The sequence below is a fragment of the Struthio camelus genome, chromosome 5 (assembly GCF_040807025.1).
Source record: "Struthio camelus isolate bStrCam1 chromosome 5, bStrCam1.hap1, whole genome shotgun sequence".
NCBI lineage: Eukaryota > Metazoa > Chordata > Aves > Struthioniformes > Struthionidae > Struthio > Struthio camelus.
The window spans coordinates 79,718,621-79,734,923 of NC_090946.1; the positions used below are offsets into that span (position 1 = coordinate 79,718,621).

Below are 16,303 nucleotides of genomic sequence, written 5' to 3' on the forward strand. Positions count from 1 at the left end.
CAATTCCCAGCCTCTACCTGTCTCTACAACTAAACATTACTCTTTGCATGACTACCCAAATCTTTTATTCAGAAGTGACTACCAGGACTTTGGAAGCAAGGTCAAGGCAAAACAAAGATAGAACAATGGAAAGATGAAGAGAGAACACCCTTGTGCAGGGGAAGCTTCCTTCCTTATTTTGGAGGTACGCACACAAGTCAGCACCAATAAAGGAGCTGCAGGAGAATGCAGCAGAACAGCCTGGAACACGGCTTCCTTGCACTGGCACCGAGCAGCTGTGCCAGATTTGGATGTGGGGCAAAGCTACAACGGAACAAGAGAAGGACCGAGAGCAACTACTCCCCATTTCCGGCAGGTTTTAACAAGTGTTTGTATTTTGGTGTCTCACACCAGCAAGATGTGAAAACCTGGCCTGTCTTACCACTTAAGAAAGTGGCTCTCTCTTAAGAAGCAAAACAACAATTTCTCTCCTCAGCAAGACATTTTTATTGCTTTTGACAATACACCATCAGAAAGAAAAATTTTCTTCTGTTCTTTAGCTTCTTTCTTTATTAGAGTAAGTAAATTTCCTGGGACTACTGATAAGGAAGAAAAGGTAAATAGTTAACTGGTTCTCATCCAATCTGACACTGCAAATATAAAAGTTGGAAATGTGCAAAAGCAGGCTACTCATTTAAGAATAGCGCAGCAATACTGCCCAAGTTACCACTCTACAGAGCAATTAACTAACATTTACAAGGAGAGCAAGTTATTATAGCCCATTGCTAACAAGACTGAAAGCCTGCACCTCAGGATGACATAGTGAAGGCTCAGGCTTGAAAGTGCCAGGGAGGTCCCGTTCAAGCCAACAGCAATCAACAAGAATCTCTCCACTGATTCCAATGGGCTTTGGCTCAGGTTCCTCACATACGCGTACCTTTCAAAATAGCAAAAACATTTAATGTCCTGAACACCTCCAACTCCCAGCTCCTGCCACAGTTCGGCCGTCATCTACAAAATAAATATATGGATTTAACAATGAAGATTTACTTTCCTTCATTTGTCACATTCTGTAAAGTGCTAGGATTCTATATTATACTGAATTTAAATGATATATTGCTCTGGTATTTTAAATATAATAAATATACAAAGAGCTGCATGCACTTCAGTGCCACTTGTAAATTTTATTCTTTGTTAGTAGATAAACTAAATTTAGTAATCAAAATAGCCTCCAGTAATACTCCATGAAAAACTAGTAAGAACTTATAAAAATAATCACATTCTTCCAAGACACCCTACACACTACTACTGTCCACACTGCAGCGATAAACGTACTGTTCTTGTGGGCATATGGAGCAAAGATGAATAAGGAAGCTGAAAATTACTTTACAATTAAAAGCAAACTTTACAAGTGAATGCTACATATCCTCCCATAAACAGTCTGTTTTCTACATTTAATCTTGGAGCATACAACTCAATTCTTCTATTTTTTTCCTCATTAAAAAACTCTTGCAGGGAGAACATCTTGCAAGATACGGGTTGATTCATCTTCATCTTGCTCCTTTTTACTGCAAAGTGGAAAAGATTCTTGAACAAACTGCCTACACATTGGACACTGCTGAAAATACTTAATGCAGCCATCACACAAGCACGTGTGCCTACACGGCAGGAGTACCCAGTTCACTGTGCCATTTTGGCAAACAACACAGTCTTTACTATTTTCTTCATGCAATTCTGATTCATCTTCAGCCAGTCCAACCTTTTCCAGCAGCCTTCTGTCAGTGCTTCCCTCACCAGGGGATGTATCACTCGAAGACGGTGCAGTACTGTTTGCGGACATGAAGAGTTGCTAAAATACACATATACACAAAAAATCATGAGAAACTGACAAACTCTCCCCCGACACCTGAACACGCCAAGCAGGTTGAGTTGGGTCAGGCTCCCTGGGTTCCACTGGGTGAAAGAGTGACAGGCTCACTCTTGTGTGAGTCAAGACAGTTTCTTGGACTTCAGCTACATACAATTCAGACGCACTAAACGACACACACCACTGTGAAAATATTAAGGATACGTTGTCAAATGTGGGCTGAAACAAATCAATGTACTTGCATGACCCTGATTAGAACTGCATAGGTTTCGAACGCTAGGGCTTTGTGCTTCCTGGCATATCATTCTCTATGCCTAGAGGGATGCTTCTATCCCCTTCTACCATGGGTACCCACCACGCCTTCAGATTCACTTCATTCAACCCATTCTGCTTCCCCTTATTTTATGACCCTTGTTTCCTTTTTGTCTTATTTCAGATGAAGTGCAAAGTCTTCTGGGTATGATCTGTTACTAAAGCCAGTAAACTAATAAAGCACGCAAAGATGCCCATGCAGTGCGCAATATACAACAACACTTTGAAATGCAGCTGCACAGTTGTTTCTGTCCATGGTTTCAGCAATATTTTTATAGAGGTAACAATACATAAAAATAAAGCATAAAGGGAAGAGCCTACCTGGACAAATACTTCAGTCAAAAATGGCCAGGACAAAAATTTCTTGAGACAAATCGATTTCTGAATGACTACTAATCAAGTCAATAGAATTAATCCGGCCAACTTTCTAACTGATCAATTTCATAAGTTATTTTCATTATCACAGTAATACAGAAATGGTACAGAATCACATCATCAACCACCTAACAGACACAGAACAAAGTTCATCCCACAACATGCACAGATGTGGGAAAGAGAACAGGAACGATGAGAACATTGATTCATCTGACAGTGGTCTGTGCTATGCAGAATCTTAATCTTTGTGCAGGTATTGCAGTAAAAGGAAATTTTAAGGAGAAAAGCCAAAAGTAATGAGACTTCTGACATTTTGATGAGACGCTCCTCCCAATCACTGGGGCGATATAGGAGAAAGCACTTATCTTATCTGAGAGACTAGCAAGCAGGTGACAAATGTTCTACCGGGAGGAAGCATTCAAAGCCAGTTAAATTATTACTGCTTTAATAAGTGGACAGGGATTCCTATACTAGTAACAAATCTAGGAACTCTTGACGTTTTCATGTAAGATATTTTTGCACAGTAGCTACAGCTGGAATTACTTAACTAATAAAATTATTTTAGCTATTAGCAGTTCTTTGCATGACAACACAAGTCTTATACTAAATTAGGATACTGAAAATGTACACAAACTAACTTAACACTGTAGCCCAAGTAAAAGACGACTCAATTTATGCTCAGTTCAGCTTACCTTAAGATCATGGTATTGACCTTGGGCTAGAAGTAGATACTGAAATAACATTCTGCAGGAAAGTCTGTAGCTCTCATCAGGAATATGAATTACAGCCACCATTGATATCTACCAAAAAAAAAGAAGTTCTGTTTAGCACGTTTCCTTTTCACATATACGATTTGTATAAAATAGAGGATCCATATACTTGAAAGCTTACATACTTTGTTATAAGCTCTGACTTGCTTATTTCCTTAGACAATCAGGGCTGCAACAATATTGACTTTAAATATAGAGAAAAAATGCTGGGCAAGGTAAAAACAGCATGTGGCACAAGACAGCGCTTTGTGGAGTTTCAGCTTTCTAAACTGGTTTTAGACGGAGTTCTTCCATGGCCAGTTTACAGTGAAGTCACTCTGACTGCTCTTACCTAACAGAGCAAGGCCCCAACCAAAAAGCACGTAAGCACATGAAGTTCTCTTGAAGTTACATGCTTATGCAGCTGTGGTAGGACTTACATAGTCATGCATGTGCCTCATAGCAGCTACCTCCATAATAATTTCATCCAGGAGGAGCAACTCCTACACTCCTCTGAGTACAGAGGTTAAGTTGTGATGAGCTCTTCCTAGATGGGAGTGAAGTTGATAAAATCCAAGGATTTGCCTACACCAACATAGCCCCCAGCAAGTGCAGGCACTTAAGTCCAATACGGTGCACTCTTCTGCAGCTGCAATCCAGCCTGCCTCCAACACAAGAAACAACACTGTCAACTGAATTCTGAGTGCAGATTTATAGAGCAACGTATAAAAGGCAAAATCTTCTCCCACGTTCTCTCACTTCCCTCACAAACACACAGACTTTATATTTTTGGCTCCAAAAAGCATTTAGACGTGTCACTGACTGGCTTGTAAACTCAGTAAGCACAAGACAAAATTCACTGAAAAGGATTATAAGAGGACCCCATGGGTTGACTTTCCACTTCATTTTTCTGAAAATAAAAGCACTCTAAGCTTGCATGCTGTGTTTAATACCCTTTCCCTGCCTAAATTACATAACAGCCTCAGAAGTGAAACTCAATATTACTGTAGTTCCCAGAAGCTGTCCTAAGAGAAATGAAACCTGTAAGACAGCTACTTTTTTTTTTTTAAACGAGCATGGTAAATCAGACTTGCACTTAGAAAGCCACTATGTGGCTAATTAAAAGCAAAGTTTAAATGTATGTGTACATGCATATACATATGTGTTCATACTAAATGAATTTACTATCCTTTGGCAATGAGGGTTTTTTTTTAATCACAATGTATCATATAGTTTCATAAAGATCTGCTCAGTTTTGGAACCCAAAAGCCATTAATTCTCCATTAAAATGACAGCTGTTGCATTTTGATGGCAAGAGTTTAAAAGCTAGCTTCACAGAGTCACAGAATGGTTGACGTTGGAAAGGACCTCTGGAGATCATCTGGTCCGACCCCCCTGCTCAAGCAGGGTCACCTAGAGCAGGTTGCCCAGGACCCTGTCCAGATGGCTTTTGAATATCTCCAAGGAAGGAGACCCCACAACCTCTCTGGGCAACCTGTTCCAGTGCTCTGTCACCCTCACAGCTGCTGTGACCGTTGCTCTCAGTGTACCAGTGTATTTGTATTATGTCATCCAACCATAACACAAGTGCCCTCTCAATGGTGGGTCCTCCATTAATAGTTCGTTCAGAAATCTAGCCAATTTTTTGACACGTGAGTAGGACCGCTTCCTAATGCGTCTCCAGCTTCAGCTTCAAGCTATTGTCTCCTCTATAATGCTATCCTATCATATAGAAATATACACTCTTATACCATAATAAAGCAGAAATGCTATGCTGTATTTGATTACAGAATCCCTTTCCCATGAGCACTAGATATTTTTCCATGTAAATACCTGCATACCGTAATCAAGAAACTTCTCAGTCTTCTGTTTTATACATGAGGTCTGAGACCTAAATCTTCCACTTTAGCCCTTCCAGTCTTCAAATCATTTCTGTAACTGTCTTCTATGCTTACTCACTCTAATTTTCTGGAGCTAGAGGAGAGTTCTGGCATAAAACCAAATAGGTATGACATGGCCACAAACACTTTCAGGATGAAAATTAGAGGACAGTTTTTACCTCCCAGAAAAGAGATTCTGGAACACCATCTGTGGTGATGGAGACCAAAAAAAAAGCTAATTTTAAGTTGGAGCTTCATGCACTGATTTGAGAAATCATACCATCCCTTCTGATAACAGAATATCGGCTGCAGTGGCAAAGGTCCCTCTCCCTAGCATGCTTGCATTTCACAAGTTTGTTTCAACATTAGCTCGAATCCTGATATTTGGCTTGCAAGGAGTTCAGGTACAGTTATTTCTTTGATCACATTAGCAGATTCCAACCATACTCCTTTCCTCCAAAATCAGGGGGGAAAAAAAACCCTCCCTCACTTTTCTTCCACTGCTTTCTTCTGTGTTAAGGAAGGAAAAAGTGGTGCTACAAATTCATCTCCATGCTAATATCAAACAAACTCAAATTTAGAGTTTCTTTATATTAAGCTAAACTGAGCTCTAAACATACATAGACATACTGATCTGGGGAACAGCTGAAAAAAAAAATCTCTTGAAGGAAGAGGGTAGTGAGGCAAGGCAGTCCTAAGGTCGGATGACAAGAAGCCACGGACAGGCATCAGCTGGAGAGGGAACACACGAGTTCTCCTAAGTACTGCCGTGATCACAATTTCCAAATGAGCGTACAGAAGAAGGTTCAGTGGGCTTAGGCAGCTTCCTTCTGCCTTTATATGTATTATTGTTCATGCAGTTAGAGCTATCAGTTCATCAACCAAATAACAAGAGGAAAAAAAAAGGGAGACAAGTGTGTTCCAAATTGCTCCCAAAAAATCAACTTCTAATAAGAACCAGAATTTAGAAGGGATATTAAATTGCATGTGACAAGGCTGAAGCTACTTAGACTGTAAGAGATTAGGAAGAGACTTTTTTGAGGCGCTGAGTATCGCATATCAGTCTGCTGCAGGATTTTCACACCTTCCTACAAATAACCTGGGGCTGGCTACTGTGAAACACAATGTACTGAACTACATAGACTTGCGCGTGTTGCAGAAAGGTAATTTCTATGTTCCTCATGTTCAAGCCAGAAATCAGCTCAAATATCTGGGAAAACATTAAAAAAAAATCCTTTTTTGCCAATAGCAACCTGAAAGATCGTTATCATCTCAAGAGCTCCACTAGAGGTTTATGTGATCAGAGCTGAGTAATAGCTTAGTAACCTCCCACAACCCTAGTTTATCTGACCACAGAGAACACCTCTGCAGACATGAGCTCTGTGAAAATCATAAGCGTCTTTTGCACGGCATACATACATTTTTATACAACAATTATCCTTGCCCCTCTGCCACGGAGTCATCAGTGACAAAGCTCGGGACTAAATTCTAGCACAATTCTAGGCCAAGGAAAGGAAGTCATTGCATTCCAGGCTAGATTTGTCTCCTGAAGCATTCAGAACCTAAATAAAGCAACCCTATAACATATTCTTATATTACTTACAATATCATATATTTCTCTGTCTTCTTCGTCAGCTAAAGTCAACAAAGCTATCAATGGATAGCGAGATCTAGGCACCGGGCCAAAATCGACAACTTGAGCATCTTCTGGTAACTGACAATATTTTTCTTCCTTGTCATTTTTTTTAATGCTTTATTTGTGTCAAGGAAAACAATCAGTGTCACTGCAACTGAAGACAAATGTGACATTTGCACAAAGACTTTTTTTTTTTTATCATATGCTTTCATAAATATATCGTGCCAAAAACTGCTGAATGCTCAAGAGTCTCAACTCTCCCTGTGCCAATAAATTAACATATTTTGTCAAAACAGTTTTAAAAAGGATACAAGTACTGTTGTCGATAGAGGTATTCGCTGTATAGAGCATCCTCTAACGCCTGAGGAGTCTTTATTCTGAAGCAGTAGACATGTTTTTGCAACGCTTCGTGGAGTTTTTGAACACTGCAGCCCCAGTAGCACGTAAGAATACAGTCTTCCAGACAATCAGGTGTCAATGTTATACCCTCTTGCAGAAAGAAGATAAGGACTTCATTAAATCACCCATGTGCAGGAATTCTGGAATTGCTAAGGGTAGGCTCTTAAAAAGGCAAAAGGCAACTTCATTGTCCCAGATTTTTATTGTACTAATTTAATCTTTAAAGTTCAGGCTAGGTTTAGCGCTTATGAAAGTCAACAGAGATGAGGAAGTGGGTGCAAGGAGATACAATAGCTGATCAAGCTAAGAAAAGCAGCACATGTCCTCTTTATATAGGGTAAGCTTTAGCTGCTGGTACCATTTTACACGTTCCCTGTCAGACACCAGAGCATTTCCCCTGCCTCAGAGGCCATTCCCTCTTTAGATAATAGTATTAATTGGATCCCTGGCCTACGATACCCTCTGTCGTTTCAGAAAGCAAAGGGCTCTCTTGATTAACCAGAGGAAGGATAAGGACAGGATCTCCATGCTCCATTTCTTTTCTCAATCCTTAGTGCAAAAAATGCCAGACTGAACCATTAGAGCTAGATTTTTAAATATCCAATGGTGCAGATTTGCAGGAGCGTTTAGCTCCTACCTAGAAAGCCAAGAAAGAAGCAGATCTCGAAAAGAACCGAGTACCCAACGTATTAACTTCTAAACACTTACTGCACAAATAGGAGCAAAATTCTTGAAAAGTTCTGCCAAATTCAAGCACTTAAACCTTCTGAAAAATCCATGTAACCAGAACACTAAGACTTTTTTTGTGTTGGGGGAGGGGGAAGATGAAGAATATGCATTAACTGCTCCAGCACTTTTCTTTTTCATAGGAAGGCTTGATAGGCTTCGTGTGTGTGCACGTGGGTGGAAGATGCTCACTTTTGCTTACTACTCCCCAACAATGCAGAAGGGCATGAATATTGCTTCCTACGTGGGTAGTTTCAAGGATGTTAGGGACTACTTCAGCTCTGACCCACAAAGACTCACAAAAATACAGTTTCCACTGAAATACAGCGCTACCTATATTTTTTAAAATACTGCACTGCTAAGTACAACTGGAGATCTGGGACTTCGATTTTTAACTGGATGGCATACACCTTGTAATATATGAAGTTTACAAAAAACACCCACAGTAGCTGGTAATCGGCAAGTGCTTTTTTATTAAAAATTCATTATAGCAGGAAGTATTTCATTAATCATAAACTGTACATAGATATCCAAATATTTCACGCTGGAAAAACACCACACTGACTTGTGAGCTGTGCAAAAATGCTTATTTCTGTTTAGAAACCCAAACTAACAAAAATCAAGCATATCAGAAATCCACTGACTTGTTACCGAAGCTGCAGAAGGACGAGAGATTTCTAACCCAAAAGGATTCTTCACTTGTCTCATCTGCTTTTTCAATACTCTTGTGCTGGATTCTGTCTCTTCCGAGTTTCTCAGAATAACAGGAACACCCAAACCAAACCTAAGAGACATGAAACAACAAGAGCAAGCGGGCTATGTTAGTGTTGGCATGTTTGAATTGTTCTTCAGCTCTAAATAACAAGCAGCACAACAAGTAAAACTTATACAAATAAACAAAGCTCAGCTTTTGCTAGGATGCATGCATAATATAACCTGTCAATCTGACTCCAGCCTTCTGTTGTAAAAGATGGGAGTCTTAGCACGGCTAAATAAAATCTTTAAAATTGGAATACTTTACTCCTGCAACATTTCTAGAAAGAGAGTGAAATTAGTGAGGATGGTCAATGCCCTCTAGTGGTAAAGGGTTAGCCAAAGCTTCCTCCCAACTGATCTTCTGCACATCTACTGACAGAACCAAGAAGTAGCTGCTGGCAGAGAGGGAACAGACCTAATGGACTGGGTGCTCTGCGAGGACACCTTAAAGTGGATCTTTCTGCCCTAAAGTACGTGTAGCTCTAACTACAGCCAAAGAGATCATTTTAAGGGAGAGTGAGAGACCCTGGCTTCCCACGGTCTCAATTCCCACTCAATTATAACAGTACGTTGATATTAAGTCTGGGGCCTGAAATTCTCTGCTTTGAGCCAGAGCCCAAAGGCAAAGTAGTCAAGACTCTGAATCAAAGCTGAGACTCTAATACCCCTTCAAAGCTGGAACTAGAACATTAGCCCACCTGATATTCTGAATCTGAAAGGATAATGAAGCAACAGCTTAAAAACTCACTTAAACATCACATGAATCAAAATAAAAATCAAAGAAACCACAACAGAATACTTTGGGACAATTTCCAATATTGATACAACACCCAGAATTTTCATATTCTCGTGCCTCAAGCCTTTAAAGGAACCATTACAGGAGATCATAATCTACAAAACTTGCTCCACAATAGACTTGTTTTTATATTTGGCTGAAATAATTAATTTTTTTAAGGTGACAACAATAACTTTCAGTTACCAAAAACGATTAGAGAAATTGCCCTAGATATGCAATCAGAAGACTATTTTGGAGACTGAAGAGTTTTTCCTAATTGCATTAATCCAGTCCTGTCTCAAGAGCAAGGCATCAGGGAAAGGCTGTGGAGGTCTTCTGTTAACACATTTTATAAAACAGTTATTATTTAGCTCAGGCTGTACTTTCATGAATTTGTGCTTTTGCCACTGCCAGCTGTACTGGCTAAGTCATGGCCTGTTTAACGGCTTTGAATTTTGGTCTATGCAGTCATCAGCATACCGCCTGGCTGAAAATCCTGAAACACTCGTTTCACACAGAAACAAACCTTCTAGCAAGAATGACATGAAGCATAGGCTCTTCTCTTCATCAACTGTTTCCATTTACTATACTGAAATAGTAGCTGTCACAGGGAGATGGATCTCCAAACAATAACTTGAGCAGAAAAGGGTACTACCAACTCAAATGTAATCACTTTGAAAATTGCTAAAGAAATTTCAGGTACAATACAGCTCTGAGCCAAAGAGACAATTTTGTGGCTTTGCTACTGCTTTAAGCTGTTTTTTAAATCTTTTCTGTCTCCTGCATGAAAGAGATGTTAAATCAAGAAGAAAAGCAGAGCTTTACAGACACTGGGCTCCTCAAAATTGCCTGTTAATTCACGTTGGAGGGATGCCATCTGTAAGACTAACAGGCAAAAACATCAGACAAAAGTGATTTTCAAGCTGAGGAAACTACTTCAGAAGAAAATTCTCAAAGGCATCCTCAGTAGCAACAACCTGTTCCTGGCAGTCTAACAAATGGTTTCAAAAGGTTTCCTTGACCATTTACTATCTTGCCTGCATGAGAGTCACAGATACCCCAGAAAGGAAAAAGAGCCTCGGGGCAGTGTGTGTGTGTGTGGGGGGGGGAAACGTATACATGTTACTCCATCTTTGATAACAAGAGGATTTTGTTTGTGTACAGGAGAAAAACAAGAAAAAAAAAAAAACACGAGTAAATTCCTTTGGCTTGCTGCTCTTTCACAGAAAGATTTGCATTGCTTTAAGACATAATACGGAGCACTCGGCCATATTTAGTCCGTGCACGTGGAGAGTCAAACCTCTGTCTGATGTAAGTAAACAGGGCTGTGCTGACCTCAGTGGGGCTACAATGAAGTACACCACTTAAACATCTTACTCATAAAGAAACCAGGTGCAGCAGCTGTTTCACTTGTTCAGTATCCAAGATTCAATGGAGTTAATCTCTGCAGCAGCATATAGAGATGCCTCCTGTCTTGTACCATCTGGCTGGTTCCAAAGTAAAAACCCTATTCTTTGGGAACTTTCTTCACTGGTCGTAAGCAACAGGATAATCACCATGAAAAGCAGCATAGAAAAAGGTCTCTAGTACAGAGTTTAAGCAGCAGCTGGTGGCAAAAGCCCCTTTCTGCTCAACAAAAAAAATATAGTGTTGTAAAAATGTTAATGTTGTTCTCAGTGCATGAAGGATGAAAAAAGCTAGAGGTTTTTTTTTTTTTTTGTATTTTGGGGGGGGGGGGGGGGGGAGGTTGTTTTTTGCAGTTAACATTCTGTCAGTCCAGAAGCAGATCATTGGCTGGCATAAGGAATAATGAATTTCTTGAGAACTGTGTTAGTTTAGAAAAGGCAAGGGTTCCTGTTGGTTTGGTTCAGCAGTTAGTTTCTTCAAAGAGCAGTCTCAGGACTTTGAGGAGGTGCTGAGCCCATAGCTTCCCCTGATGCCAACAACACTCATCTCCAGCTAAAAGGCAGTTCAGGACAATATTCAGCCAGCCTAAATTTCACTTCATTCCTATGCCCAGAGCATCTAATAGGCTGGCCCTAGAAAGCTACCTGTTCAGTAACCCACGTTGACCCTCCGAGCAGGGCCACAGGTATCTAAGGCTGGCCAAAAAAAACAGACATTCATGAAATCAACGCATGATTTTGCAAATGAAAATGACAGCATTCATAAGGAGTTGCTGTTTTTCAGGCTGACTTACACCACCATGAACACATCCATAGAACAGGCTGATGACTGATGCTGAAAATGATGGGAGCGGGGAAGAAAATTAAATGTCATTACAGCAATATATCAAATATTTTGTATTCATATAATATCATACTCTTTTCTAGTATTCTGTATAGCAAATAAAGGATCAAGTTGTTTTCATGAGTTAGTAAGTCCAAGAGTACTTCAGCACAGCCGTAACTGCAGAAATACTGAAGTTGCTTGCAGACTCTTGGTCATATGGCCACAGTATAGCAGAATACAAAGGTAGCTGCAAATATCTCTGAAAAGCTGGTCAAATATTCAGACAATGTGAACTTCATGCTGCTGGACTTCTCGATTAACAGTTCCTAAGCAAACTAGTTTGAAGTTAGTTTGGGTATGTTTATGTAAACTGCAATTTTAAGTGCAAAAACATCTAGAAGCTCTAATTCTGAGGGAAAAAAAATGCATCTGGACAGTCCTCTGCCCACCCTGTAGCCCCAGAAACATCAAGCACACGCAAATGCAAGGATCTGCTGGCATGTCTTTATGTCCTGAGTGCAGCCTAACTCAGGCATTTTGCAGCAGAGGATGGCAAAGCATTAAATACAAGCAGACAAATAATGATTAAATTGATTAAGGATCACAGTTTCTGGATATACAGGCTGGAAATTTATCTGAATTCAGCATTTTTAAGGTAATATCTTTAAGAATTGATATAGTAAAAAAGTGCAGAGAAGTGGATGGCAACATTATATTGTCAATGCGCAATGGGAGAATGGGAATTATGAAAAGGATTTCTACCACCCTCTCTCACCAGGCAATAACGAGGTGGAGCTGCATCCAACAGAAAGGCCAGTCTTGCCTTCACTTACACCTACCCAGCGCTAGGGGAGGCAATGTAAAAACAAGAACAAAACTTTGCACAAAGCATACCTGAAAGATCAAAAGATAATTTCACTCGCACACGAGGTGATAGATGGCATATGTTTGTCTGAGCTGGTGGCACCTAACAAAGTGCTATGAACAAGGGAAAGACTTTGCACTAAAGGAAAAGTCAGGCAGTGTATTTATAAGCTGCCAAGAGAACAAACAACTACAGCTAAAACACCTGTAATTCAAGGAGAACACTGAGGCACAGCAGTACAGATACAGCTTGTTAAGTCAACAGGAGGAAATGCAGTAATTCATTTTTATTCATTTTTATTCTCTCCAGAAACCACACCAATATGCGGCTTACCCACAATTCCTACATACTATATTTTGATTGCTAATCAATGGTCTCCTCTTGGCGAATATCTGCGTTTACGTGTATGGACAACACTGAATTGGCAGGGAAACAGACGCAGCCGCGCTATAAACAGACATTTGAGGGCTTGTTTTTGAAAGAGGGAAAGGTGACGTCCTTGCTGAACGCTCTCAAACGCCAGAAGGAGAGGGCCTTCCACTCCTCACCCCTCCAGGTGCTTCTGCGGGTTCAGCTCCTTAAGGCCCTCCGCCCCCTCGCCCCAGCATCCTGCTCCATTCGCCCGAAATGAGCTTTGCCAGCCCAACGGACCGGTGCCCGGCCTAGCCCGGCACCTCACCTCACCCCGCCGCAAAGCCTGCCAGGCATAACTCCTGACGGGCTTCCAGCCAGCCACCAGTATCTGCCCATCTCACCTACCAGCAAGGTCTGAGCGGTCCCATCTCTCACAGCAACGCTTTTTTCTTGGCCCCTCCCGCCAACCTGGCGCTGCCCCGTCCCCTCTCTACCGCCCTCCTCCAGCTCTGCCAGCCCCTCAGCGCTAGCCCTCCCTCGCCTCCGCCAAAACCCCGCTTCCCCGACCCTCCCCCCCACTCCCCGCGTCACCTCACGGCCGCACCGCAGCCCCCACGGCGGGCGCCGCCCCTCCCCCCCCCCCCGCCGCCGCCGCCGCCGCCTCACGGGGGTGCCAGGCCCACGCCGCCGCCCTCCGCCAGGCCGGCGCCGCACTCACCAGCCCAGCACCAGGCCGCTGGTGACCAGGAAGCAGACGAAGACGACGGTGATGTAGAAGAGGGGCGAGTACTCGTAGAGCGTGACGAGGAACACGGCGGCCATGGGCCCGCGCCGCCTCCCCCAGCGGCGGCGCGCACCGCTCGCCGCCCAACCGGCCCCGCCGCCCGCTCTCCCCACCCCGCCCCGCGGGCGCATGCGCGCGCGTGCGCAGCGCAGCCGCGAGGCCGTTGCCCGCACCCTCAGTTGGGCGGGGCTGCGTTGCCTAGTGACGAGGGCCCGGGCGGGCAAGGCGGCGCCCGGCGGGCTGCGCTGGCGAGGGAAAACCGTCGCCGAAATCCTCCCCGTTCCTGCCTTCAGCAGCCCCCGGGCACCCCGAGTATCGGGCTCCGGACAAGAAACGCTTCCACGTCTTTCCGACGGCCTCTTACAGAGAGCGCACAAAACCCAGGCTAGCGTGTCTCGCCTGTTGTAACGCTCAGGCTGCCGCCGTGCGGCCTGCTGCACAAGGAGGCGGCTGCGGTTAAGGACGCGCGGAGGGCGGGAGGCTTCGCGTCGCCGCTTGGCAGTGCTGCGCTTCCGCAGGCCTTGCCGGAGCTCTTGCCGACAACGTGCAGTTTTGCCTTACGGATCGGGCGTTTAAGTCATTAGTACGGTTCACGTGAGGCCGCCCTTGAGGTGTTAGGTCTTCGCAGGCGCGGTCGTTCCCGTTTAGTAAGCGGACAAGGTGATGGCTTTTTTTTTATTTCGCAGTGTTAGGGGATTTGTGAGAAACAAGGCATTTTCTTTTGCAACCAATTTCCAGCTACGCGGAAAAGGCCAGCTATGTTCCCCGACGCCGAGACAGACCTATACCAACAGCCTATTATGGAAGAGAAGTTCGTCTAGCGTTCGCTGCTCGTATATGTGATTTGTTGAGTCCAAATCCTGGTTTGCGTCCAGAATTACTCTCAGCTTTGGTAAGCAAGTAGTCTCCCGACCACGTCGTTCTCCTCTTTCGCCCTTGTCCTCCAAGAGTAGCAGTAAGATCTGTTTCTTTTACCCAGCCACCTATAGCCCTGAAACGTGCTGATCTCGGCGACATCCGCCAGTCATACTTAGCTAAATTTTTCTGTGAGCTCCAATTAATTTGCACACATGCGTTTCGTGGTGAATAAGCCTCGACTCTGTAGGAAACTGGTGCAAAATAATGGGATCGTTTTACATGAGAACATGAACAAGCTGAAGGACGAAAGTGCCGATAGACTTTCCTTCTCCTCCTGGTTTCATTGCCTTCACGTTTTATGTTCTAACACACGATTTATTTCTCCTCTAGATAAACAAATGAGGAAGGTCTCCGGATCCATCCCCTCCTGCTTTCCACCGAAAGGAAAGACTGTAAGGCTTCTTCTAAGTTTGCTCAGCAGGTACATATGTGCCACAGTTAATGTTAGAGTTGGGTTGTAATCTAGGGTGGGGTGGGGGGATGGATGTCATCTTCTCAATACAAAGTAGTCCCTGCTGCTCACAGAAACTACAGATTTTTCTTCTTCAGATAAAAACAGCAAGGGATCGAGATGCACTTTCACTATTTCAAATGAGCATCACTGAAATCAAAAAATAATTTGGGAAACAAAACCTCTAAAGAACGCAAGTAATTATGGTGTTTACAAGTTCCCTGCGTCTATCATGAAAGGCGCCCAGCACCTGATGCAAACATACTCGTAGTATTATTTTTAGTGCTGAAGATTAATAGATACTGGCTTTATTAAGGCTCCAGTCTGTAACTTCAAGCAGCATACTGCACCATTTAAGGTAATGGGTTTCCACAGACAAAGCTCTCCAAAGATCAGGGTCTAAATATTCGGCCCTTTTCACATTTAAAAGGACATCAACCGCTGAGAAACAAAATCGCTGTTCTCTTTCTGTTTTGTTCGTATCACTGGGAACAGCACGACAGAGCATCTTAACGGGAAGGCGGGATCTGAAAAACTGCCGTCGGCTTGGTCCACCAAAAAGCATTTCACAGCGGTTTTCCAGTTTTAAAACCACTATTTGTGCAGATGGTTTACGAAGGAGAAGGAAGAAGAACCCTCTTCTTTTTTTTTCTCCACATTAAAAGCGTTGCGGGGGGAACCTCCAGCATTTGGCTGGGGGCCGAGGCGAGGCCACGGCAGCGTGGTACGACGCGGTGCCCTACAGCCATGGTGCCGTGGCCCTGGCGCAGCACCGGGGGTTATGGAGCAGCACCGCCGCCGCGGCGCGGGGACGCCCGTGGGGCACCGCCGCTGCTCTCGAAGGCCCGAGCGGCCGCCGCGGGCTGTGCGTCGTGGCGGTGTGCGTGTCAGGGTGGTGTTGCTGGTCGGGGCAGTGTGTGGGTCAGAGTGGTGTGTGTGCCAAGGTGGTGTGCACGTCAGGGATAGTGGGTGTGTCGGGGTGGTGTGTGTGTTGACACATTGTGCATGTTGGCAGGGTGTATGTGTCGGGACTGAGTGTATGCCAGGATGGCATGTGTAGGGCAGTGTGTGTGTCAGGCGTTGCGTGTGTCAGGATGATGTGCCTGTCGGGGTGGTGTGCGGGTCAGAGCGGTGTGTGTGCCAAGGCGGTGTGCACGTCAGGGATGGTGTGCGGGTCAGGGCGGTGTGCATGTTGGGCTGGTGTGCGTGTTGGCAGTGTGCACGTTGGCACGGTGTGTGTGTGTT

The 16,303-nt window shown here is 43.6% G+C and overlaps 1 protein-coding gene and 1 long non-coding RNA gene across 3 annotated transcripts; one reads left to right on the top strand and one right to left on the bottom strand.

Moving 5' to 3' along the window:
* Positions 1–465: 465 nt before the first annotated feature.
* Positions 466–13,802, bottom strand: CGRRF1 (cell growth regulator with ring finger domain 1). 2 transcript variants are annotated; one of them, XM_068947520.1, is made up of 7 exons: positions 13,624–13,802; positions 8,568–8,707; positions 7,110–7,287; positions 6,766–6,913; positions 3,226–3,333; positions 1,739–1,828; positions 466–990 (listed from the first exon to the last, which is right to left on the bottom strand). In XM_068947520.1, the coding sequence occupies exons 1-7, from the start codon at positions 13,725–13,727 to the stop codon at positions 733–735; spliced, it is 1,026 nt and encodes a 341-aa protein (XP_068803621.1). In that variant the 5' UTR covers positions 13,728–13,802; the 3' UTR covers positions 466–732. The 2 variants fall into 2 exon arrangements, with proteins under 2 accessions (XP_068803621.1, XP_068803620.1); XM_068947519.1 differs by having other exon boundaries at positions 472–1,828.
* Positions 13,803–14,444: 642 nt separating this feature from the next.
* LOC138067556 (uncharacterized) lies at positions 14,445–15,664 on the top strand. Its single transcript, XR_011141731.1, has 3 exons — positions 14,445–14,581; positions 14,938–15,028; positions 15,554–15,664. It is a non-coding gene; the product is annotated as an uncharacterized lncRNA (long non-coding RNA).
* The last annotated feature ends 639 nt before the right edge of the window (positions 15,665–16,303 follow it).